We start from the raw sequence: 27,565 nt of genomic DNA on the forward strand, positions 1-27,565 counted from the left end.
GATTGAAAAATATTTGTTTTCAACAATATTTAAAACAAGTTTTCAAAGCATTAACAATATGTAACAGGATTTTTCATCTTTTAAAAATTCAGTACACTGCTTTATTCCATACTACATCAGTTGTTAATAACTTCTTAAACGCTCTACTAGAGAATTAATTTAAAAAAAAAGTTATTTCCAAGTTTCCATTTTGGCCCTTTGTAGACTGGAAAGGATTTGTAGGTACACTGACATTTACAAACTCTTATATTAGAAACACTACTCTTAATCAGCAAAAACCTATTTTACTAGTACAGTTTAAACAAGTTCCTTTGAGTAAGCTGCATCAGCAAAATGAGGTTTTATTGCCAATATAACCAAGTCTGCATTACAGCTTTTTTTCTGGTTCAGCTGTGGTTTGAGCAGAAGTTACCCACACTTTGAGTAGTTAAATATGCAAAACTTGAGAGCTGTTTAAACCTCACTAGCCTGCTTGTGAATTGCTGGTTTGCAGATTAAAGGCCATGAAAAGGGACTTTGTACAGTTAGATAAATTTGTAATACATTAACACAATTTGGGTTGTTTTGATATAAAGCAGCTAGTACAATTATAATCAACGCAGCTTTCTGAAGAAAAAGCAAAGGCTAAAGTCAACATGTAACTTCCTTTCCTTTAGTCAGTGATTGTAGCTCTCTACTTGGCTGATCAGTGACCCAAATAAGATTGTTATCAAGCAGGAATAGTTGTACAAGCAAAACTGCAGAAGCCTCAAAGCCAGTAATGCAATTGCAGTACGTGATAAGTTTAAAGACAACTCCTAATTTAGATCTAATCTAGAGAAAGCAGTTAGGTAAATTTTGATTACAGATTTCATGAACTGTGCACTCTGAAAATTAAAGTTCCCCAATTTAGTCAATAATAGCTTTACTATTATAAAAAGCATAAATAAAAAGTGCTGAATATAGTTTTATCTTTAAAAAAATACTAGATAAGGCTCATTAATCATTTTGCCTCACCTCTGCAAAATGATTTCCACTTCCTAGCGTGCCTAGTATTCTGCTTGTTTTTCACTTAACAATACATTTATATAGCCACTATACCCTGTTCCTTTTCTCAATTATTGCGTGTTTAAATAAAATAGTTTCAAAGCAAAAAGTCTGACACTTCTATAGTTCAAAAAGTAAACAGTTATTAAATAACTGAATACTCCACCTAGGAAACCCGTAAGCAGCTTCAAAACAGTGATAAAACAATTACCGCAGATTCGAGTGAAAGATAAATCCCAAAAGCTATCTGGATATTCTCCAACATATCACAAAATTTGTCTATTTAGACCAAATCAAACCAATATTATATTTTACAAAATTTACAAACTGAATATTAACTTATATTAACACATTTTCATTGTGATTTGTATCATTAACCAAGAGTTTGTGTCTCTTTTATGGAAAAGTGCTCTCACCTGGATTTAATAAAATTAGACAGACTAGGGCAGTGTCCAAAATTGAACAGACATTATTTAAACCATCAGAGGACAGCAGGTTAGGCAGAGTTTGGAAATTAATACATTTCCCATTACCACTTTGGACCACATAAACGACGTAAGACAATCATGAAAAGTTCAACAGAGCTTCTCACTCCACTTTCAAGGAAATCCCACCTTAATCAGTAAATGAATTCCTCCACAACATCATGCCATAGGCTTAAATTCAACATATAATGTCCATTCCTTTAATGACCAATGCAGCAAGACTTTGAAAATGCTGAAGTTTGGATAGTATGATCATGAGTCCGCACCACAGAGAACATAAATGTAAACATTATACTTGGGTTTGATATTTTTCAGTTAAAGTACAGTACAAACCCTTTTTTACCAACTATTTTTTTTGTTGGATTTCGGTTTTCTTTCATAAAAGCACATACAATAAAATATGTACATAGAGAAGTTAGAAACATTTGAAAGCATCTTAAAAAAGTAAATACGAGACAGAATATCTTGAGTGTGCTGAAGGCACCATTGCTACTCTACTGGGAATGTGTCTTCTCATTCATCAGCCTACCAATGCAGCATCCCTTTCTGTATTACTCGGCACCAAGAGTTGGAAGGTATCTATGGAAGTTGAGGGCATTCAGGGCCTAGTATAGGATATTCTTTTTCTTCAAGACTATAGTGGAACTAGACAATATAGTAGTAATTGAAGTCCAGATTCTTCTTGAACACTTGGAGAATTTTTTTTTTTTTTTACTTTATAGTCTCTAATGCTACCATTTATTCCAGAGAATCAAACAAAAATAATAAGAAACAACAACACATTGATGATTCCCACCAACAGGAACTGCAGAGCTACAAGTAAGCTCAGCTACAAAAATGGGAGATCACTGTAATAACCAACTAAGCCCACGCTAATGCTTGCCCATGCTACTGGTGGACATTTACACAGTGATGACAGCCAAGGGTCAAACACTGTTCAAATGGGCATAAGATATATATGTATATTAAAAATACATATATACACACCTTTTTTTTTTACTAGTTCCATCTATTCACAAAAAACATTCTTCATGGGTGTTACTTCACAGTGTGTCACATTCACAAGTAAGGAGAAAGTATTTTAAGCACTGTCTTGATGGGGACTTGTTTTGGGCAAGACATTTAAGCTAACAAAGAGGAACTTTTTTTTTTAAAGAAAATTTCTTAGAGCCTTCATATGCATAGCAGTCTTAAATGGAATTACAAATATACCAAATTAAACACACTATTTTAATGCCACTTTTCTACTGCCACTTTTCTATTATGTATCTACATTCAGCCTACCACGTTATTGGTAAATTATAGGTTACAATCAAATCTACAGATATGGTTGTCAATACCAATCAGAAATAATCCTTTTTCAGAGTGCTTGTTTAAAGGAAATTCAAATTGGATTACAACAATCAGAGCCTAATTTCTTCCATTCCTACTCTTGGTGGACAGGAAGTAGCACAAGCAGATCAGACAGATATAAACTATAATCACTATGTATGTCTGAGATGGTGACCACACTTGTCAGCCAAAAACTTGAAAACCCAAGCATATAGAAGGGATACTGCCACTTTCCATTCCCATGAGTCTTGTTAGATGTAGACACTCAAAATTCTTCTTCTTCAACAGCAAAGTTATTTTGCTTCTTCCGAACATTCCAGTGTAAACACTCAGCCAAGCTTTCAAACCAGTCGCTCACAGGATCTTGGAAACAGATCGAAGGAAGGGGATAGCAAGAGGTAGTGATGCTAATACTGCAACAACACAGGAATACCCCAGTCAGTCAAGGGCAATGAACAGCAATTAAAAAAAAAAAAAAATCTTCTATTCACTAGCTAACATAGTGCTACATTCAGCCAGTTTGGTAAAACAGCAAGTTTCCATAATCAAGCAATAACCAAGTCTGCAGGCTCATCTAAACAGAGTGAACACAGGGCTTAAAATTGTTAACAGGTGCACTGTGGACAGCATTCAATATTCAGTGAGAATATTGAACCCACTCCATGATGTCCTGCAGTCTTTTGCTGGTCTTCACCTCAACAACACAGGGACAAAGGAGAATGTAAGTCACCACCTTGGCCTTTAAGTTTCAAGTTTTAACTATAAGCAACAGCACTAAGAAGTCTAGCATCTCACAAAGGGCCAAATCTCATATCTGAATCCTTACTAGTCTCCTGATCTATTCTATAGATCTTTCAACCTCAGAGGAAATACAAACAGTTCAAGATGGAGCGTCATGCCAGCTATACATTTTCCTTCCTGGCAACTTGTATGGACCAAGAACAAAAAGAAGTCATCCTGAATAGGAAGTCTACCAGTCACATATCCCACAGTTGCCTTAAATCACCTCCCATTAGGAAAAGCCACCGCATTTTGCACATAAAAACTGAGGAAACTTCACACACTGCGTTCTGCTCACTCAAGGCGATAGCATCGCAAGTGACCACAACCATTCACTAAGTTAACACAGTTTAAACCATATGGCATTATTCAGAGCCACAGGAGTGCAACTCCTCTTGGTTTACATCTTCTCAAACTCCTAAGATTTATCTTTAAGTTAAATGTACAGAATTTTCTAAAGACGTGTCCATCTTCCTTGCCAAGCATGCAATGTTTACATGCTTTTGTCTTAACATTTCACTTGCTTTCATAGTAAGATCTAAAAAACTCACGTTAGAAACTAAATACTTTTAGCACAGTTTGTGCTGTAAGAGGTGTTAGGGTTTAGAAAAGCTTGTTTCTTCACTGCCAGCAACCCTTTTGACAGATGTTAGAGAATGAGAGAAGTACATGAATCAGTATTTTCTATACTTATAGAAATGCTACAATCAAAAAAAGGCTTGACCTGTCTCCATGGCATATTTCCTGCCTCTTCCTTCCATCAAATGAAACCCATGCTGTATTCCTGGCATCCGGAGAGAGCATAATCTGAAAAAGGGAAAAGAATTAAACTTCAGGTCCAAAACCTATTTTTCAAGAGCAAGGAACAAACACCTCCATCCTCCCTCTGAGTACAGGATTGACCCTTCGCAACTTTACAGTTGCACTGAAAATTCATAATCTGTCCATAATAACAGTGCAGTAACATACCATACAAGTTCCAAACGTTCATTTCATGTTTGGTATATATACATATATTTTTCTGTATGCAGTAAACCCCCTCTTTATAAACAGAAGATCATAAATCAGAAAGACCTTCCAGTTACAGCCAGTGCATGCTTTAATTCAGTTACATGAGTTGACTTAGCATGTCTTTCAAGAAAAATAATAAAGTTAATCTGGAACAATAGATTATATACATAATGAATCTAAAGCTGCCAAATTTAGGAAGTTTTGCTCATATTTAACATACATTCCTTTTAAGAGAAAAGAATTTACTACTATTGGCCAGTAACACCCGCTGACATGAAAGCAATTGTGGACTGACAGCAGCGCCGTGAATAAACATTCGATTTACGTTGTGAAACAAGAACAAAAACCCCAGCACACACTGGGGTTTCTTAATGCTAATCTTCTAACATCCCTAGGAGAGCGCCCTTCTTAAACATACTAGCTCTCTTCCAACTTAAGTAGACTGCAGGCTTGTAACAGGTAGAAGCAGCAGAAAGGGTTCTTCCTTACACATGGGTATTTATTAAAAATACACATTAACTAAGTCCATTTTATATTCAGGTATTACATACCTTTTTTTCTGCAAGAGAGCATGAACAAAAAATAATCAATGAATTGCAGATAACTCTACCAATATACTCAACATCTGCAATATTTGTTGTTTTAGCCATGAAAGTAGAATTTTTCATTCCATTAAACACAACTGATCTACCTGCACTTTAGCAGAAATTATGTAACATTTTATTAGTCAGAATGCAAATGTATGTATTCCCATTTTACAGAACGTTACACAACTACAATCCAGCAGGAAGCAGTGTAAAGCGTTCTGCTAGTGGGTATATTATTTTAAACAAAGATGCATTCTTCAACCAGACATGATTTGGTCCTCCTACAAATGAAAGAATGCAGGAGATAACACAGCATTTCCTAACCTCTTCTGCTTTGGTCAGGTTCACATGGTTATTACAAAAGTTTTTAACTTAGAAAGAGAAATAACGTAACAGAAGCTAACCTTGAGTTCCACTCCAGCAGGAACAACAATAGGTCTGAAAGACAATGAGTGAGGGCAGATTGGGGTGATCATTATTGCAGGAACATTTGGATGAATCATAGAAGCTCCTGCTGCAGCTGCATATGCAGTGCTACCAGTCGGCGTGGAGACAATGACTCCTGTGAAAGCAGCAAAAATTTCACTTACATTAGCATTACAATCAATGTGTTATTTTGGAAGACGACTAAGAAATAGCACTGTTAAGAAAATGAAGCAGAGAATGTATCAACTTGTATTTCACAGGAGAATTACAGTCTAATACACAAAAAGTCAGAAACTCTCTTCTAATCCTGGCACAGCACGTTTGTTCTATGGCTTCATGTAAGTTGCATAAACTTCTAGATCTCAGGTTACACAACTTTGTAACAGTGACATTCATTTTTTTTTCAAGGGTAAGAGCTTTAAAGATGAACTTCTGTATTTCATTAGTTGAGATCTTAGGCCTTCAGCAAATTCCAGATATCCAAGCAAATTTTTTCTGAGCTATTTCTTGCCCTTCACCCTAACACATCATACCCAAAGAAACTGTCACTTGCCTTCACAGGTCCATAAACAAAGCTTACAACACTTTAATGCTTTGTTGTGGAACGCATTAGTTACCAATGAAAAAACATACCTACTCTTTGCACACTAATGCTTTCTGTCACCAGTGAACTGAAGCTTGGGATTTTGTTTCCATGCGAGAAAATCCTCCAGTAAAAGAGCAACAGTCTACACATGAACTGATAAGCAATTTAACTCAAGAAGTAGACTCACCATCTCCTTGCACTGTTGTTATAAGGTGTCCATTTAGAAAGACATCTACATTGGAAAGGTAAGAAGAAGGACCACGATCCACTACAACTTCATTTAGGACCTGCCATGACATGAAATATTACACTGGTCTGCTATTGCTGACTTAACAATGTAATAAATGACAAGCCAAAACTTGCTTTCCAGATGTTTGAAAAATTCATGCTGATTTAGTACCTGCCAAATTAGACTCTCTTTACACTTCTGTCTTATCAAGTGCCAGCTGAAGTTTTCTGATGTTAAGAATTACTTCCAGAAGTTAGTTACTAACAATGTGCAGGGTTTTTCTTCTCACTTATAAATATCTTCGGGATATGCCATTTTAGAACTACTACTTTATTTTCAGAATAGAAGGAAAAATATTACTACAGGAAAGTACAATATTAGCACTTAGGATTGCAGGAAGTAATGAGGTATACCACTTTCTCATTATTTAGTGCACATATTGTGAATTAGAGCAATATGGAGCTGTCCCACACTACTGGGCTAATGTAAGTAAACTAATGAAAAAAACTTGAGATTTTTAATCTCAAGGGGAAAAGTTATAATAAAACAAGTACAAAGCAATTTACAAACAGCATATTAGTTCTTTTGCTTATTTTGCCCTCTGACCTGATATTGCATAATTTGCTTGCCCACTTCTTTCTCTATATTTGTAGACACTACTCCATTTTCTTCTATACCATTTTGTACTGTCATTTTCTCTCTGTGCTCTTTTACCACTTTCACTTTCAGCCTGCTTCGTAGAACAAGTGCTGCATTGCCTAGAAGTGAAATATAGGAGAAAGTACACAAAAATGATACACTACTATAGTAAATAAAATGCTGTAATTACTAGCCAACTGTATGAAATGCCATCCATCTATTGCCCGTGCTTTCAACATTCCCAATTTCATTCACAAGTTAATTGTCTACATTTGGTTAAAGCTCAAAACTAATTTTTAGTAGTAATGAGCAAAATTAGAGTCAAATTTGAACCCAGTCCTTCCTCCCTTTCCTCATCATGTAAAAAGAAAATTTAAGTTTTATATGGACATGATCAAGATTGGAAAACAGTTAGGCTCATGTGATCTTCACTAAGACAAAAGCTAAGCTTAAAGAAAATTAGTGCATTAGAAACAAGCAACGTGAGAATTTTATACATCTTTTCAGGAATCTACTTAGGATGCAACTCAAATAACCTCATATTGAAGAAACAATATTTCTTTCCTCAAATATTTTATTTGCCTGACTTCTCAGTATTTAAGCACTGCACTGCTTAGAGAAACAGACTACCACAGACTTCGGAGCTACACTCTGTTTGTATGTTTAGCTGTCATTTAACATAAATTCTGCATCATCTTTTACTTGTTTACTCCACACAGGACAAAGTTATTTCTTAGCCATTTTCCTTTACAGAATAGTATGGAAAGCAGCACTGAATGGGTCAATGCAATACTTCTGTTAGTTTAGTATACATTTCTTGTGACTCAATCTTATGGGACAAACTAAATGAGTTGGTTAAGAAAATTTACTAGTCTTGGAAAAAGCTACAGAAAATGTAACAAAAAGAAACACCACACCTTGTCCCCTTAAATTTACCTTCTATAACCTGAGTGACTTGGGACTGAAAATTCTCAAAATTAAATGGAGTAAGAAATCCAAGGGATCCCAGATGAAAAGCCATAACTGGAGGTACACTACCCTATCAATAAAGAAAAGAATTTAAAAGCTACTGAATAAAAGCAATTCATACTTCAACTAATTGCCTGTAAATATTTTAACTATTGATGTAACTTCAACTGTGCACAATAAAACCAACATATTACGTACATTATTTTCAGAAGGAATAGGGTAAAACAGGCTTGATAAAAAAAGGAATGAACAGCAAAGGACAAATGCCGTTCTCAATAACAAAGGAAAAATAAAACAACCTTCAAATACTTCAAAAAGAAAAGAGGTCTTTAAGTCTATTTCCCATAAAGACCAACCTGGAAAAGCGAAGAAGCATAAAGTAAGGTCCCATCTCCTCCCAGGCATATGATAAAGTCTATCTGATTGGAGATATCATCATAATCTAGAAGCAACATTGACATACAAGTTTTGAATTAAGTTTTATCAACAGACTTAATTTCCTAACATAAATTAAGTGCAGCATGCCAACATTCACTCACAAATATAAAAAACCACAACTAAGATGTAACAACAGCTGTTTGCAAAAGACACATTTGTTCAAACTTGACCCAGCGACTAAGGAAATACCAAGACAAGTGAGCAATATACTTCAACTTTACTTTCAAGAAATTACCATACCTTCTCTGAAGGTGCAAAATTTCTTCTTCACTGGTCCAAAATTATCATCATTAGCTATAGCAGGGTCTTCCAATACTTTTTTTTCTACATACACGATCATATTTTTCTCCTTAAGAGATGTAAGATAAGCTTGTTAATACCTCTTGAAATGACAAAATATTTTACTCTCCCCATAATTTGCAGTAGAGTTTATGTACTATAGTTTTTTCATAGTTGTTAAGGCTTATCTTGAGGATATCTACTCTATACATATAAATAGTATTTTACAGAAGTGGTCTGCATCTGTAGATGCAGGTTGTGGGGCTTATTTTTAACGTGCAGTCTAATTCTAATGAGAATTTTGCAGCATGTACAGACCATCTAATAAATTAAACTAAACTTTGGACTATAGATTACATGATACAGTAGCATTGCTATGTTTGCTCAAGGCTTAAAGGATTGAGCTTTTTATGTCCCATTCCCTGTAATTTAGAACTGCAAACAGAATGAAGGAAAGTTTTGACTTTGCTTTTTTTAAAATTTTTTTTAAAGCTCTGTACTTAGAGTACTTAAGGACTGATCTTAAGCTCTGAAGCAAGTTTTACTACTTCGAGTGGCAATGAGTATAATGATTTGTTTGCACTATACAATTTTGCACATTCCACATTCAACAGAATCAGTAATTGAAAACAGTTTAGATGTAAAATTTTTAATTATGGTAAAAAATGGAATTTACATTTCACTACCTCAGTAAGATACACACAAAGTTCTTTAAAAGGCTGCAGCAGACTGGCATCACGTATCTTTTTAATAACAAGGACGCTCTTGGGAGGTTTGTTCCATGTCAACCGCTGGCTTGCTGGATCCTGAATGTGCCTAGAGAATAGAAAAAAAGACAATGTTACTACATTTTGCTTTGACAACATTCTGGTCAGTTAAGAATATATCCTTAATTATAACTGCAAGCAGTCCTAGAACAATAGAAAGAAGGATGCAATGGTTCATATTGTAATGATGCTTTTTCCCCCATGAAACCAATCAATGCTTTACTATGTTAAGATGGTAACACAGTATTAAGGTGTCCATTCTTGTAACTGCTACTATGCTAATAACACGTAAGCAGAGACTTTAGCAGAAGCACTAAAAAAGCTATTGGATCAAGGTCTTGAACTAACTGACATCTTCCCTGATGCTTCCAGCCATAATGCTTTCCTCTATCTTGTCTTAGTGCTCTCTCCTCTTAAGCAGACTCAAAATAAGGAGAAACACCCAATTAGAGAATCAGAGAAAGCTACAACATACAGTATTGGATGGGAAAAAAAGTTTAAGTCAAACAGATTAAGTCAATGTAAATTTAAAAAATAGTGCAATAGCTCCAACCCAAATATTCTTTTTTCTTTTTAGCAATGTTTCCTTCAGCACTTTTTCACTGATACCACTATACAGTCACAGTTTTCTCAATAAAGTTTGAAGCCTGTAGATGCAGACACAAATTCTACAGGTTTTTTTACTAATACTAAACAACACTATCACAAGAGAAGGGCAAATAATTAAGATTCACATGGTCAACTGTACTAAATCCTCAAGATAAGCCTTAACAACTATGAAAAAACTATAGGACATAAACTCTATTCTGGGAAGTCCGCATTTGCAACTCTTATATTTCCTATCATAAAGCCTCATAAATAAAGGGCTTAAACAAGAACAGATGCCTGTATACTTCTATTCCAGGCAAACATTACAGATATGTAAGCACACGTAACTTTTGTGCAAAATTTCTTCAAAACTCTATATATTAATTTTATTTTAGTGTTGATCCCAAAACAAGTTTATCTGCTTAAAGTAGCACAACTACTAATTAAAAAACAAAACAAAACAAAACCACCTTTAAAAAGTATTTTAAAACTACTGTCTGCCTATTGTCAGGACAGCCTTCTAAGACTTGAGAACCTCAAGAACTAAATATAGGCACACAAATAATTTTGCAGCTTTCAAGAGGGTTCAGTAACAGAACCCTCATGCTGCTCTATAATACATTTAGTTGATTTAGGAATACCCAGCTGTATTTTCCTTCTTCATTTATATCTCCTTCTAAGCTACATAATTTCACAGTTGTATTTCACGTATTACAACTATCCCATCCTTTTCCATACGGTGCAGATATAATCCATAAAGCAAAGCAGATTAGTATAAATGCTGAACAAGCCAAATTTACAGAGACTTGGATTTAGCACTTCAAGGGTTAAAATAAAACAGATGATGATGCTGGAGGTGGAATAACCTGCTCATTTTACTTTCCAAAATGCCTATATTCGACATATAAATACAGCAGAAACTACAGATTAATGAAGTAGTCTAATACCAATAACCATTACTAACAAACAGTGCTGTCTGTCTCTCTAAATATTATTACGTAACACAGGAGAATACAAATACGCAGTTACACTCAGTATCACATACAGGCTTTCAACATGATGTTATGTTTCATCTCATTGTATTTTACAGTCAAGGAATCAGAGTAGTGGAGGTTGGAAGGCACCTCTGGAGATAGTCTAGTCCAATCCCCTGGCTCAGTGTAAGGGTGTTTTGAAGATACCGTACTCAGTCTCAAATATCGCCATGAATCTGAGACAACTATGAATTTGGAAGGCTTCCTCTGACTTGACTAACCAACCAATAGCTAAACTGAAAATAAAGTAAAATAAAATAAAATGAGTTGCATTAATGTGTTTCTTGCTGCTAGACAGTTGCAAAGGAACTGAAGCTGAAGTTTTATATGCTATTTCCAATACGAATGGGGACTAAGGAAGCGTTTTCTATACTAAAGTTCATTTCATAAAATTAAATTCCTCAAATCTCAATACTGTTAAAAGGTAAAAAATACACATAGAGAAATCACCCCCAAAACCATTTCAAGATGATTAGGCTATCTTCTAAAACTGGCAAAGAACTAAAGTTTGCAGCACTGCTTTTCACTTAATAAACTTAGAACTAATACAGACTTCATTCAAACGAAAGACAGCCTGCCTATTTCAACTGTACTCACCAATTCCACGTAGTTCTACCAAATGAAAGGTTATTCATAACATACTTTAAGATCTTCATGTTTCTTTCCAGGAGTCAGGCAAATGCAATGTTCCAGAAAAAAAAGTCTGAGGCTTTTATCACTTATTAATAAACTACTACCTCAAAAGAAAACATTTTTTTCTGAAAATTTTTTTCCCCAGTTAAGTATTTCAATCAGTCCCAATAAAAAGTTGTGAGGCTTTACAGATCTTCAGAGGCAAGATTTCATTAAAAAAATCCCATTTCAAGAAGGAGTTTAAAAGCAGGTATTTGACCTCCCCTCTCCTCAACAACACAAGCACCTGATCCTTTTTTCACTGAATAATCATTCAATTCACCTGGTCATCTTACCTAACAGTCTTTGGAAAGCAGGTTTTTCCTGCAATCATCAACACTAGCACTTAAAGAGACACCAAGACCTTCACTAACTTATGCCCATACATAAAAGCTAAAATTTTCTGTTAAAAAATTCTCTCCAGTGAAGAGAGGTTAACAATATTACTGACTGTAGAGAAGAAAAACCCAAACAAAAAGGTTTTGCTTGTTTTTAGAAGCCACAACAAAAACCTTACATATAGTAAGAATAGTAATTTACAATTTGGTCTTCAAATAGTCCTTTCCTTCAACCCCGAGAGCAGCCTTTTCTCCCCAGCTATGCTGAACACTGCACAAGCAGTCTTTTCCCCGGCAAGTAGCGTGCGTTTAGTATTGCCTGCAGCCTCTGTACTCAACTGATCTTCACACTATTATTATATTGTACCATGCTGGCCCACCCCATGGGGAGGAGCATGTTCATCACAAGTCAGGTGGGTAAACATACAATGCAAGCTGGGTTTTCAGAGGAACTGCAGCACTCCAAGCCACCAACTTTAGAACAGACAGAAAGAATGAGGAAGCTAAGAGTTACTGTACGCTGCAAGATTTCCGCCACACCTTTGTAGGAAAAGTTAGGATATCACCAACCTGTTCTGAGGAAGACTACTACTATTTAGGTAAAGATTTAGGCAAATAGATACTTAATTCAAATACCTTATGTTTAACTGAAAGAACAATGAAATAAAATTTTTTAAAAGGACAAAAATAGGAACCACTAACTTGGTTAATCTGTAGAACCCCGACATTCCTCGTTTGACCAAGTCGAAACACCATTTAGTAAGTATATAATACATGGTGTAAAAAGCACCACTTTTATACCACCCAACCTACAAAACAAAAATTTTTATACACCTGCTAAGCAGAAACCAACCCTTATTTTCGCATTAAATTTATCAGCAGGGTCTAAAAGCAAACTTGCCTTCATGATATTCATACACTGAAAGTGCCGTAGGTCAAATACAAAAATTCAAACTACTAGCTCAAACACACAATACCGAAAGAGGGAGCAGGCTTTCCTCAGATTTCACAGTACACAGAACAATTTCTCCTCCTTTCCTTGTGTTGTCTGTAAAAATTTTTGTTCCTCTATCATTCAGAAACACTGCTTTTTACGTATTTCAAGCTGACAGAATAAACAAAATGCTACCAATAGCTTCTCCGTATCATAATTAGATTGCTATAAGGGTGTTTAATGCACATGGTGAGTTTATTGTCAATTATGTTGGAAAGTGTTTATTATAGTTGCCATTGTTGACATCAAACTATGGATTGCAGATTATGCAAAATATGTCTAAACAAAACTTCAGTACTTAATACTATTCACGTGCCCTGCCGTATTTTTATGTGAAATGGTTAAATTTTTTTTTCCAAAATAGATATACTGAGCTGTGAGAAAACTCCCATTAGTTTAGGTAGTAGATAGTGGGCCTAAGAACACCACATGAATTAGTAATGTAAAACCAGTAAAATTCATTTCCTTTTATGTCTGTTACCCTGCAGGAAGTATTCCTGCAAAACCACTATAAATCCATACAGAGAAAGACCGATTATGTCCTATCATCCCTTGGGAGAAAAAAAAAAAACAATGACATTCAAACCCATATTATACTTTTCAACGTGCCGATCAAGCTAAGGCACATCTAATGGGGTTTTACTTGAGAATACAGTTGAACAGTGCTATCCATTCTCCTCTCAGACTGACTTTTTAAATGGTCAATGTGTGATAAAAACGGCAGGCCAATTTTGGCAATGCAGACCCCAAGCTGGCAATCAAGCAACATGAAAATCTCTAAATATTAGGTACAAACAATGCTGATAAGGGGATGAATAGTGGAGAAGCAAACTTATCTTCTTTCACATAGAATAAGCATACCACCATTTGTTTGACAAGTACTTACATAATTGTTTTAGGATTTTGCAGCATACAGGCCTTTGGTCCAAATGTGGTCACTGGGCATGGTCCATGCAAGGAGCGTGTTCTCCTAAAAATATATATATATAAAAAAAATAATCAGTAAGCAAAAGAAATGTGATGACAAACTGGGTATAATTAGCTCCCCAACCACCAAAACCACTCTGAAAAATTTGCACTACGCAATATAGGGCAAAGTATATTTCTTAAACCTACATTTGTGGTTGACCAGCCAATGTAATTTTACACGTATTAGCTCTCACATTTCAAATCTAAAACTTAACTCCTGTATCTACTCCTTGAAAGCGATTTTAATCAAAGCCTCGCTCACAGTTTATCCTCTCCACATACTGAGTAATCAATTCCTAAATATTAGTACCAGGCACATATTCTTCTTGTATTCATTTCATCTTCACTTTGCACAAAGGAAGCATCACAGCCTCAAAGAAGATATGGTCAAGTTTTCTCAGGTTGGTTCTGTGAATTCATGTCAAGCCTGCAAAGATTCTATTTAGTCTCAACTCTTCTGGACACTACAATACAGAACAGTGCATGTCTCTCTCAGAGAGACCAAAAAAATGTGTAGATAAATCCCAAATTATAAAAATATAATCCACTTTCAAGGTCTCACTACCGTGAAAAGGAAAAGTCCTATGTTTAAGAAACAAAGCACAGATAATTCCTGTTTCAGAATTAGCTACGTAGTTCTTAAAACACCTCTATTTTTTTTAAGCTAGAGTAAGAAGGAACATAAATAACTAAAGGACACATTTTTCAACTCCTCAGTTTGTTGTAATCCTAAATAATAGCCAACATGATAGCATAAACAAGTATTTAACACTGAGTACTCAACCAGGTACTTGAGTAGTAGTTGATTGAACATTTCAGATTTTGTAGGAAGTTATTTAATAACACCGAGAAATTATCAAGTGAGACACTTGTGGCAACATTCAAAAGAAACTCAAAATACCTCTGTAATAACACTAGCTGAGCGAAAGAGCAGCAGGTTCAGTTTTTGTTATGTAATTCAGTAGTCTCACAACCTTCACTTAACAAGTGTGCCTAATCAATTAATTAAAATACAAAACATAAGCCAGGGCTTTTGTTTATATAGTATAAGCACTTTCTCTTCCGTAATATTTTGGCATTCATTAATTTCTGTTGACAACAAGCAAGCAAACAACTAAGCATACAGCCAAAAAAATAAGCCCAAGACTGTTGTTTTCAGGCCATGTTCTCAGAAAAAAAAAAAAACACCCACCAACCTACAATGATTGTTCGTTGTGTGTCATTAGTACGTGTAAGGATTAGTCCGCATCAATTCCTAAGTGACATCAGCTTCACTGCTGCAGACACAATAGCCACGACACTTTCTTTTCTATATTTCTTGAAGCACTACATCTTATCTAAGAGCACACAATTTTAGAACAGGACATTCAGAATGATTAAACCCGGTATAAATACACATGAAATAGCTTAATGAGTGCTCTTCATCTCAATAAGGTACAGTAACGCATATAGATTAGGCTTCCCAGTGTAAGTCTTGACAAGCATTTACAATGAAATCGCCAACACCAAGGCAATACGTTCAGATTTTTTTGCCACGGTCAAGTCACAGTAATGGTGTCCCAATCATTTAAACACTTCTTTGGTTGTTTAAATCTTTGCACTTAATATATCAATAAAATGCAAATCCTTCAATGCTAAGGTATATGGAGATATATAGCTGCAGGTACCAGGTCTCAGTTCATTTTATTACATACTAGGTTAGGTCTCCTTACTTTTTTGTTTTGTTTCCCGCCCGCCCCCATTAGCCACATTTGCCTTTTACAGATTACATTCAAAAGAGTTCCCTTTTTTTCCATCAGCCACAAACAAATAGAATCCAGGATTTTGACTTTGCTAAAATAGGCTATTTAAGCAGAGCTTTCACTAACCAAAAACATTTTTTCTAGGTATTAAGGTAATACAGAAATTTACAAACAAGAAATCAATCACTATTGACTGAAATCACTGAAGACTGAAAAATTTCTGTGTTTTTACTGCTGAGAAAGACTGGGGCAATAATTCAGTCATTTAAGATGAGGAGTAGCTATTAGGTTAATTTAATCTCTTAGAAGATGCATAGAAGACATCCCAGGCTGAGATTAAGGCAGGTAGAGACAACCAAGATGTAGAAAAAATGCTATTTGAATAGGTAGAAAAAAATGCTAATTTTTTCCATTTATTTATCTAGTAAGAGCTAATATGATCTTTGTCTTCAAATAAACAGGAGTTCTGAAATGTCATTTATCCTCAAACTTAAATCCCACCCAGAACACAGGATTACTCCTAGCTCTAGGATGAGATTATCTAGACCAAGTCAGAACTGTTCCTTCTCTCCCACCTCCTTCAGCAAATCTGTAAACGGGAGTAAAACTTACTGAAGTCATGTAACTCTTGAAACATTATGTAAATGCTATTAGAATTATTCCATTAAAAAGAACAGGAAATATGCCTTTCCTGTGCTTAATTCAATTAAACACAGGAACTGGTAACTAATCTATTGCTTGGCAGTAACAAATCATTACTGCACTGCCTTTTATTGTGTATATTATAAAGTAGCTCAGACCAGCCTAATGATTCACTCTTAATATTAAAAAAACCCCTCAGAAATCTAATAAAAAATCAAAACCAGATGACGGGTTAAAAAGATATAATTAAGGAATAACAGCAACATCTTATTTGTTTCATGTCTAAGAAAATATGCGTGTGTAAGATTTTAATTCCAATAATGAAAACAAGTATTTAATTTCCTACATTGAACACAGAGAAGTGATACTTGTTTTTCAAATAATTTTTTCCATTTATAAGTCCAGGCATGACCAATCCAGTCAGATAAGATTATTACTAAATGTTTTATGAAGTTTACCTTATTTATATTGAAACAGAAAAATAAGCAAGGACTGAGTCCTTAGCCAATCACACTAAGAGATTAATGTGTGTACCAATATGTGTAAAGGACAGGTCGTTTTTCCATGCCACTCCCGATAATTGGCTAAACTCTGTTCCTACAAGAGGCATTAAATATCCACATCTGACCTTCATGACATTCGAAGTTTTCTCTGCAAGCTCTAATTAATAATTGGTATACATTTTGGTTGAGATTTTACCTGGTTTTATTAGTATTCAATTTATGCACTATTCAATCTACAGAAGGTAAAATGTTCGAGCCAACAGAATTTAAAGTTGTTTGTAGCAAGACTGTCTTTGCTAAGAATGAGCAGCAATGCACTGGAAATTATACATCTTTTAGGAAAATATACTTGCCAGTTCAAAGCAGATAGACAACTACTTCAGTCTGAATACTATATAGCAAGCCTGAGATCACTTTCTGACATTCTGCAAAATGCCTTGTGACAATTTTGCACTAAACTGAAAACAGCCAGCGAATGAATGCAGAGAAACTTAATGAAAAAAAAAAAAAATCTCATAAACAGTAACCCTAATTCAAACCCATAATGGGTAGGGTCTACAAAGATCACTTCTAGTTTAAAAATGAAAAAGTAGTTATTTAGCTAGAAGATAACAATACACAAAAATTTAGACCACATGGTCTTTTACACAGGTTAACTGAAGTCTACGTTCTTAAACCTTTAAGTGGAGAAGGGAAAAAACACCAATTTTACAGCATGCTTTTAATGTAAAGTCTTACGTATTGACTATGACACACAACATAGCTAGAACGGTACAGTCAGAGCACAGTCCTTTGTGAACATTTTCCAAAAGCATTAAGTACACTGACTTTCTGAACCACATATGCAAAGCAAGTATTTTCCTAACCTTTTAGCCTCTTCAGTTAAAGGCTTTTATTATGCCTCCCTTCACCATAAAGCTTCCCCCTGCAGTCTTCAGCCTCACCCATATATGCTCTGCCTTGCAAAAGCACTCCTACCAGCAAAGCAGTAACTCTGGACGAGAATTTCAGCTGTTGAGAAACTCCTCCATGATTCTGTCCATGCTTTTATAGAGGGTCACAATGTAAGTAAGGTGAAGTTCTGCTATGCTTCCCACAAGTTCAAGACACGCTGCTACCACAGCATGCTATTCAGTATTTACAATGGGTCCAAAGATCACAAAATCAAAAGTTCTATCTAGGCTGTCCACATGACAAGAGCCTTGCAACTAGATCAGAAATTTGGCTCAAAAGAAAAAATGGGCGTTTCTCACTGCTATGAAACAACCTGCATACACAAACTTACTTTGTGCTGCCTCACGTTACCATATAACCTAAATACTCACACAGGTTTTTAATACACAGCACTAGAGCTCTAGCTACAGCATTTGTAAAAATTTGCAGAAGTGTCTCTGCTGTTGATTGATTCTTTTTTGAGACTATGAACTCTGCAGACACCTGTTTTGACAGCCATACCATTTTGATTACAGGTCTGCTCTTAGTCTACCCCCCACCTGCCTTCATTTTGGACTAACAACCTTTTGAAGTGCATTTTAAGAACCCCTTAAAAGCAACTTGTTGAGCAAGAGGTAAAGTTCTGCCTACTAATTAAAGATCTGGAACCAAGCACAAAACTGTTCCTTTCTTGTGACCTGAACCACTATCAAGCTATGAATTAACATAGCTCAGTACAGATGCATTTGTATTTTATATCTGGAAGGTACTTAAAACTGCTGAAGCTAGGTTGAAATATGACAAATATCATAGTATTCAAAGTTCAAATCTACCCCAAAACCCTGGAAGTCAAGTACTTGGGCACAATGTGTTCCTAAAATTTGAGAATTTATATTTTGTGTTTATCTGCTTATAAACAATAAACTTCTAAGCTTTTATACTTCAAGAACTTATCCTAGCTGGAAATATACCCATACTTTCTTAACTAACTTTCTTACTAAGAAATAATTTCACTACATGACACTACAGATAGAAGTTTTATATGCAGTTTGTCTTCAAAAAAAAGGATCTATTACATTTCACATAGCCATTTCTAAATGCAAACACTTTCTGAAGTGTGTATGTCAGAGTCTGGATTCAAGACAGCATTTAAATAGCATATACAAAGCAAATGAGTAATGCGTTGTCTTGCTGAAGCTGTATATGCACATACAGAATGTTGCTGAAGTATCTACAAAAAGCAGTTTAAGATCTCCCAAGAAACACTGAAACAGAAGGCAGGCCTCACAACCAGCCAGAACCTATTTACATGAATGTCAGTTTAGAGATGACCACCTACGTGGCTACTTCAGAAAAGCAAGTTCTTTTCACAGCATGGACCACAATAGGATGGTTCACTAAATCATCTGCCTCTATTTAATACCACAAAACACTATTTTTATTTCTGTTCATTATCGCTTGTCACAGCTGCAAGACTATGGTTATATAAAAAGAGGAATGGAAATTAAAATCTAGATAATTTTTTTTTAATTTTTTTTTTTTTTCATTTTTCTTACAGGTAACAACAATAGGAAGAACCAAGAGCCATACCGGAATTCTTTGGTGCTTCCTAGGGCTGGTGAAGCAGACAAACTTCGTGACTTAGCGCGTCCCCGGCTAGTATTGCTCCACTCATCATCATCATGACACGTTGAGCAATGGTAAGCAGAATCTGAACTCACATCAGCCTTACTGGTACACAGTTTTTCTCGATTCATCTCCATACTGGAAGTGAAGGAACCTCAGCGAGAGAGAAATTCAATTCCTGTGGAAAAACACCAGGAGAAAGGGGATAGGGAGGAAAGAGAAGAAAAATCTCAGTATTAGCAAAGCTAATAGAGTAAGTATTAAACACTGAGTTTACACACTTCGATAAACACTTCTCAAAAGAATCTGGGCAATTGAGAAGCTCTTCAAGGTAACCAGAAGACACTGGAAGGAAAAACAACCAGAATTAAAACACATATGCGCCCAGATTTAGAAGAGGCTCAATACAAAGTTGTTTCAAGACCAGCACAGATTCACATCTCCAGTTACGTACGGGATAAAACAAATTTATTTTAGATACTGAAGAGGAAGAAAAGCTTTAGATATTCACCAAGGAATCAAGACTCAGGAAAAACTATAAAGTCTCCTATTAGGTGATACATATATTGAACAAATAAAACTAGAATACTCTAAGCTATAACAGAAAAAAACCTGTTAAAGTAAGCAAAAAAATAATGCAATAGAGATAACCTTAATAAACTTCAGTTCTTCACAAAAATGAGATTAATACCAAGCTGAGAGGAGACAAAAACAAGTTGGAGGACAATAATGAAGTTCTTAAATCATTTGTGACAAACTGGGGAGATGGTCCAAAACAAACAAGATGAAACAAGGACAAATGTGAAGTATTTCACTTCCACAAATAATCAGCACAAATAAAAGATAAACAGCTGACTAGACAGCAATTTTGCAGAAGTAAAAAAATCCAAACCAAAACCCAAACTTGAAATAACCATCCTTCCCCAAAAGTACTAGAAATTCCATATGTAAGTTCTCATCATTATTTGAACCAAGTAGAAGACGACCTATCAGAATACAAATAGAAAGCAACTTTCAGTGTATGAATAAACACTAAACTATAAAAAAAAGTATCTAAGATAATGCAGTCTAGAGGAACAGTACATTCCTCAAGTCAGTTGATTTCAAGATGGGGAAAAAGTTGGTTCATTACAAATTTGCAGATGTTTTTAAAACACTTTCATCACTTCGGATGTACTTCCCACTGTATCCTGTAGAGAATGGACCATAACTTTATCGTAACCATTAAAATGGACTATGACTCTGGAAAATACTCATAGAATAATGATATTTGGCTGTAAAGTTACCAGAGGATGACAATCTCCACAATTTTACAAGTAGAATGTTTCACAGCATCCCAACTTTTAGATAACAAAAGCATCGATAAAATGAAGTTGTAATTTTAGAATGAGCACTGGCTCACTACTAAATTAGGCAGAACCACCACCTACTCAAATTAGAAAACACTTTTGCTCCTACTGTAGATTAGGCTTACCCTAAGAGAACACCACTACAAAGAGGTACAATTACTGTCATCCGTTAATAATTTATAAAGATCCTGCACTTGTAAAGATCTCAATGTTCAGTTGTTGGTTACTCATTGCTTAGTATCACCTGTGACCATGACTTGGGAAATAGTCATTTCAACACATTTTTAATTTTTTACAGCTAAAATCAGAAAAATGTAACTCCATTTTTAGACAACTTTAAGCTCAATATAAATTTTGTGCCAGTTAGTTGATTTATGCACATAGTAACTCTGATCGTGCAAGCACATATGTAAAACAGACTGTAAAATCTGACTCAAACAACATAAATTATTTTTAATATATTTTAATTTGTATTACCTTTTATCACAACCTCATCAAGCTTCAGGAATACATCTCTGGCTGGTTGTTTCTGAACCAGCTACAGAAAACAAGTCATTTAGATACCTGAGTTTCAGAAAAGAAGTGACTTTAAAATGAGATATTCAGTATCTCTGACTGGAAAGAGTCTTTCAGCATCTGTGTGTGCATGAAGAAAGTTCTTACATTGTTTGTTCTTTAAATCATAATCTAAGCTAGCCCACCGTTTTTACTTCAGAGATTCCAGATAGACCTGAACAAGTATTTCTGATGAATTCCCCCCGACGCTCCATGCAAACTGGATTCTGAATTAACAGTCTTCCTCGTCAAATACAGAAAGAACTCAAAATTTTAAGTTCTGAATTTTAACAAAGAGGGCTTTATCCAATAGATTTAAAAATAATTTTCAAAAAGCCATAAAGAAAGTTAGAAAACTAGACATCATTTACCATCTTTGTAGGTACGCACACTTGTAACGCACTTATTAAAGGCCTATCAATCAACATATGCTTAAAAAAAAAATCTAATACCTTAATTTTTACTTTTAAGTCTAAGGATTATTCTTTATAACCTGAAATCATTCTTGTGTTTGGTATATCTATTTGATAGGGTCCAAATAGGCAAGGATCTTTATATACCCAGACTTCCACATACTTTACCATCTTTCTGATTTTTAAGGAATTACAGATCTGACTATATCTTTACTGGAGTACTGTGCTCTTAACCAAGACTATTATAGCGAGTCAAAGTTAATGCTTAGTATACATGAATACATGCCATTTTGTAGAATTAGCCAATAAAAATGCTGAGGATAATTATTCATCAATGGAGGAGATCAGCTCCTCAAGAATAATTCAGACAGGAAAAAAATACCCTGGAACTGGTGGAGGAGAAAAAGCAGACACCAACAACCACTGCAACTGTGTTTCATTATCAAATTTAGAAACCAGGTGTTTCCAAAAGAAACCCTGTCCTCACAGAATTACCCTAGGAAATCATACAAATAGTTGTTTTTATCTATATCGTTAGTTAGCTCTCAATATGGACTGCTGCTAAGCTATTTCAGAAGTATTGAGAGTGAAAATCAGTAGCGAACAGTCTCTCATCTCGTCTTACCTATCCCCATCAGCATATTTCTCAAAGACACTCATATATCCACATACGCGTATCTGCACTATGCATCCACTCTCAGAAGTCAGAATTATAAGTAATTATTTCTTAAAAAACTGCACTGCAAAATGGGCACACACAAAAATTTGACAAGCCCAGGCAGTTAACGATACATCATTTTCCTTTGCTTTCCCATTACATAGGTTATCAACTCCTCATTCCTTCTTATCCAAACACTGAGAGCTTGATCTGGGCCTAGGAAAATAAAATTACAACAACAGTTAACAAAGTGTATGGAAATGCAACATCTGTGAAAGTAGTTTATGGAGAATTAGTTTTCTCAGTAACTTAACAGTTGATACATATGCATCCCATTCCACAGCATCACCCTTAACTAAGAGGTGCAGACAACAATAATTTATGTAGCAGCAATAAATAAGGTGTGTTTCCAAGTGACTTTGTTTGAAGTATCTCCATCTGGCAGATACTACCAGTAAAGAAAATCAGATTAGCATAAAACTGGAAGTAAGACAGTGTACAGACCTACTAAATACAGCCTAAGAACTTGATATTCCTTCCATGTAATACTTTCCAATTCAGGATGTTTTAACTACAGCTTACATCATGTACTGTTTAATTAACATTCCTTCACAAGACCTTTATTAAATAAGCAGACTTGACATAAAGACATAACTATCACTGAACAGCTTCCAGGATTACATCCAAAAACTTTAAGCACACGTCAACAAACTAGTGAAAAGGCCGCTCTGGTCTAAGTCATGTTCAAAAAAAAAAAAGTCAACAAAAGTCAAAAAAAGTTTTTAGGTGTTTAGCATTACAGAATGAAGGACAACTGAGAAATCGTTAACATTTAATATTAAATTTCTGTGATGGTGACACAAAGTGGCCAGTTGAGTCACCTTTCCTATGCACCCAACCTTTTACTCTAGTTTCCCATCTTCAACTTCTCTGTCGTTATAAATGAACACTCCCATGAACCAGAACTTCACAGAGGTTTCATCAAACCACTTTTATATAGAAGGATACATTACCATAACATCCCCAAAGCTTTATTACATTGTTCAGACTACTATTAAGGAATCACGCTCCAGGTCGACTACAAGAGTCCTAGTTACAAAGGAAATCTCAAACAATTCTACTAAGCTTTCATATATATATGTAATCCACATCCAGGTGGCCAGGTAAGAGTCGTGTGCGCTCACATCTTAAAAAGCCAGCTTCTCCACTGTTTGATCACACTGAATAGCATACAAACAAATATGATCTTTCAATGCAAGCAGCCACACAAGAAGCGTAAGGCTGCAAATCATCAAGCGATTTAATTTTTTTTTAATGAGCATGCTTGTAAGCTGTTACTTTGTAACAAGTTTTTCCTGTCCAAGGCATTGCCCTAAACCATCATGATTAGCAGATTACTGCAGGGTCCATCCTGACCAAATACTCACGCTACTTTTAACATGCCTTCAAGACTGCAGCATTTCTACTAATTTCTTAGAAATTGCATCAGCCATTCAAAACTCCTCATTTTGTACCTTATTATCAGCCTTGTATTAGGGCATAAGAGGACAATGTTATATCCAAAAACGGTACCGCTTGCCCCATTGCTACAGGCCCCTGTTTCCTTAATCACTTAATTCTGTGGAGAAGTTTTTTTTATTATTATATTTTGCTGAAGAAAGCACTCCCAACAGAGGTTACGTGCATATGCCTCCATCCCTAAGGCACTAAACCTCCTCTCACGCAAAAAAGAAGAAACAGCTGTATCGGGTAGACAAAACTACTTTTTTGGTTTAGTTTAGAACTTTGTATTTTAGTGTGCCTGAAGAAAAAAAAAAAACAAACCAAAATAACATTCCGTATTGAAATTTAGCAGTCTGCCAGCAGTTGAAGTTTAGTAGCATGTTTTTTGATCACATACTCAAGTGCTATTTCTACTAAAAAACAGACAGTATGACTGTCACGTGTTAAAAACCCAAAGAAAACAAGTCCATTTGTTAACCCTTCCGCTTCGGAAATACCAACACACCCACCCACGATACCAAGGAACAGGCATTAACAACCTAAAACTCATCGCCATCCCTTTAGTCAGAAACGCGGGTGTTAAAACAAACAAACGAGGAGGTGGATCGCACACGCTTGATGCGCGACCAGGAGGAGATCGCGCCCCAGATTAAGTGGTTTTACTTGTTATCCTTTCGAGAAACTATCTTACCCCAGGGTTCCTTACCGCTCACGCTACTCGAGCGCACCGATGGTGTATTCCCGTTGAACAGCCCTCCTGGGTTTGCAGGCGTTACCTGGAAGCCCGCGGAGGGACCGACAGCCCGCAGTTCCCCGAGCGCCGCCCAACGCAGCTGCCGCCGCCGCGGCAAACGAGCGCCGCCGGGCCGGGCCGGCCCGCGGGACCGGCCGCAGGGGATGCGGGCGCCGCGGCTCCCGCCCGCCCCGCGCTGGCGCCAGGGCACGGGAGCCCAAGCGGCCCCGGCAGGGCCGCCCCGCACCCGGTCCCGGCGGGGTCCCCGCGCAGCACCCCCGCGGGGACACGCACCGCCCCCCCACCCCGGCGCCGCGGGAGGCCGCTTGGCCCGTCCGAGCTTCTCCGGCGGCTCCCCTCAGCGCAACCGCCCTCCCCCCGCCCCGGCGCCCCCGACTCACCGCGGCCCCGGCTGCTCCCCCGCCCCCTGCCCCTTCAGAGGCCGGCACGCCGACCCCGACGGTGGTGGTGGCGGCGGCGGCGGCTGCTCCCGGGCAGTGAGCGGGGCCGGCAGACCCTGCGCGCCTCCATCGTCCTCTCCCCGCCTCCTCAGGAGCGTCGGCCCCGCGGGCGGGGCAACGCGCATGCGCGACAGCACGGCCCCCGGGCCCGTCGTCCCGCCCCTGCGCAGCCCGGGCGGGCGGGGCCGCACGCCTGCGCGGACTCCGCCGGGCAGGGGGGCGACAGCGGGCGCATCACTGCGCATGCGCGGTGCCGGGGCAGGCCGTGCCTGTTTGTCATTTTCACTCGCTTATTACTTTAAAGTAGAAATTATCTGGAGCCAGGATTAGACCTCAGCAGAAGGTTGCAAAAAAAGGAGCATGGACCGAATGTTAAGAAAGGTGCACAACCCTTCAACATCCGCCGCAAAATCCACGGTAACAGCCTTGACCAAGCAACGGTCCATCCAAGGAGAAACGGTTACGTCCTCAAATGAAACAAACTGCGGACTTCTCAAGGCCAAGCGTGACACGGCTGTGGTTTTGATCTGTTCGTAATACTGTGGCTTCTTCTGCAGTCATCTCTCAGGTGGCCAGTTGCAAGTACAGGACTGGACACTTAGATGTTACATACCTGGCACCTTCTCAAATGTGCTGTAATTTGTAATCTCACCTGTAACGTGTAATCTAGGGACAGGCACAGATTTGTACGTTCAATTGGCTTCATCTGCTTTCCGCCCTTCAGTTCATGCCACACCTTTTAATCCCTTCAGAATGGCTGTAGTTGTTTCACTCACACCCATCTACCCTGCAATAACTGTCACGAACTTTTACCTTGGTCTTTCCTTAGATCATCAGTTAAATACTCTTTCTGATATAAAATTCCTGTTTGAGGATGCATGCCACCTTTCTATACTGGAATCACTCCTAATCTCAACGACAAACAGAAGCTCCTGAAATGCAGGAAACCATTTTCCAGTCTGTCCTTGATCTGAAATCAAATTTTGAGCAAGGGTGAAACAAAACAAAAAGGCATTTGGTTTCAGTGTGCATGCTACTGTGAAATCATCAGGAACTTTGTCACAAACTTCAACAGAGGTAGGATCAGGCCCCTATATAGATGCCAACAAGAAAACAATCCTTCATAGTTACCAAAACCAATCAGGTTTTCTAATTTCTAAATTGCATTTTCAACCAGTACTACTTTAAAGAGATCATAGACTCATACATGTAGCTCACTAGATTGTATATTGGGATAAATCCACAAAGTGAGAACAAGTTACACCGTTTAAGAATGTGGCAATTTGGGATTTTTTTTTCTTCTTCCTTTATGCAGAAATTTATGTTTTCAGGAAACTGGGGAGCTGCAAAGAAGTGACGGTCAATAAATGACAAGACAAACTTGAAAAAGAGGAAGCAGTTGCTACATATGGGGAAACACCATAGGCAATGTTACACCACTTTTTAGAAAGTGCAGTATTTTGGAGTCACAGTTTTTCTTTAATCCACCCTCCAGATAATGTTAAGAGCCCAGTCTGCAAGGAATTAAGGAAACAATACACAGTTCTATGAAGTTAATGATATCTTGGAGACTCAAATGTCTTTCAGGTGCTGAAAGAGATACTCAAACTGTGGAGGGACAACACAACATGACACTACGAAGGAAAATAGCACTAAGTTTTACGGAGTCAAAGCATTCATCTTAAAAGCTGCAGCAAAACAACACGTTCCAGCAGAGAGGAACCATGCTCGGACACAGTGCCTTTGTTAACCATGCCTGTCCATACCCAACTACTGACTACAAAAGATAACCAAGGAGTAAATTTTCATTTGAGTTGGCTCTTGGGATGGATTTTTCCAAATTCATTAAGATGAAAGAGAGCAATCATCACTAGAACCATTTTCCACAAGAATATGTATTGGCTGTTAAGAAACAAACACTTCAAAGCGGCAGGTTTTTTTCCCACGCACAGTAACTTCCTGCAGTTGCTCAGCATTTTGCAAGAGGCATGAACTCTGCGGCATGATAAACACTTATCCTCATTAATTGGTGGAGACAAGACTGCTAATCAGCTGAGCCTATCCTATTTATAAAAGAGCTACAGTTACAACAGCAGCTCTGAGCTGCCCAGGTTCAGCAGCGACCTTGGAAGCTCTGCTTGCTGGTCTGGATGAATAAAACATACAGACTGGTAACACCTCTTCCATCCTCTACAGACTGAAGTGCCATGAGAAATAGAAGAGTCTTATGTCACTTTTGAGCATGTCCTCCCCAATATCACAATCAGAACAGTGTAGCTCAGCACTCTAACCCAGGTT

At 37.0% G+C, this 27,565-nt stretch overlaps 1 protein-coding gene across 2 annotated transcripts; it reads right to left on the reverse strand.

Moving 5' to 3' along the window:
• Positions 1-1,683: 1,683 nt before the first annotated feature.
• NADK (NAD kinase) lies at positions 1,684-25,325 on the reverse strand. 2 transcript variants are annotated; one of them, XM_076356450.1, is made up of 12 exons: positions 25,208-25,325; positions 19,560-19,773; positions 14,067-14,150; positions 9,474-9,603; positions 8,749-8,857; positions 8,427-8,512; positions 8,038-8,140; positions 7,069-7,220; positions 6,421-6,520; positions 5,626-5,783; positions 4,348-4,430; positions 1,684-3,256 (listed from the first exon to the last, which is right to left on the reverse strand). In XM_076356450.1, exons 2-12 carry the CDS (start codon positions 19,730-19,732, stop codon positions 3,109-3,111), a joined length of 1,326 nt encoding a protein of 441 aa, XP_076212565.1. In that variant the 5' UTR covers positions 19,733-19,773; positions 25,208-25,325; the 3' UTR covers positions 1,684-3,108. The 2 variants fall into 2 exon arrangements, with proteins under 2 accessions (XP_076212565.1, XP_076212566.1); XM_076356451.1 differs by lacking the exons at positions 19,560-19,773; positions 25,208-25,325 and adding an exon at positions 18,015-18,143.
• Positions 25,326-27,565: the final 2,240 nt, after the last annotated feature.

Source organism: Aptenodytes patagonicus, chromosome 19, assembly GCF_965638725.1.
Source record: "Aptenodytes patagonicus chromosome 19, bAptPat1.pri.cur, whole genome shotgun sequence".
Classification (NCBI taxonomy): domain Eukaryota; kingdom Metazoa; phylum Chordata; class Aves; order Sphenisciformes; family Spheniscidae; genus Aptenodytes; species Aptenodytes patagonicus.

Coding starts and splice junctions, on each gene's coding strand:
- NADK (XM_076356450.1), bottom strand. CDS start 19,732: ATGGAGATGAATCGAGAAAAACTGTGTACCAGTAAGGCTGATGTGAGT. Junction 7,221..8,037: donor AGTCACTCAGGTTATAGAAG/GTAAATTTAAGG, acceptor TTTCACTTCTAG/GCAATGCAGCACTTGTTCTA. Junction 6,521..7,068: donor AGCAAATTATGCAATATCAG/GTCAGAGGGCAA, acceptor ATGTCATGGCAG/GTCCTAAATGAAGTTGTAGT.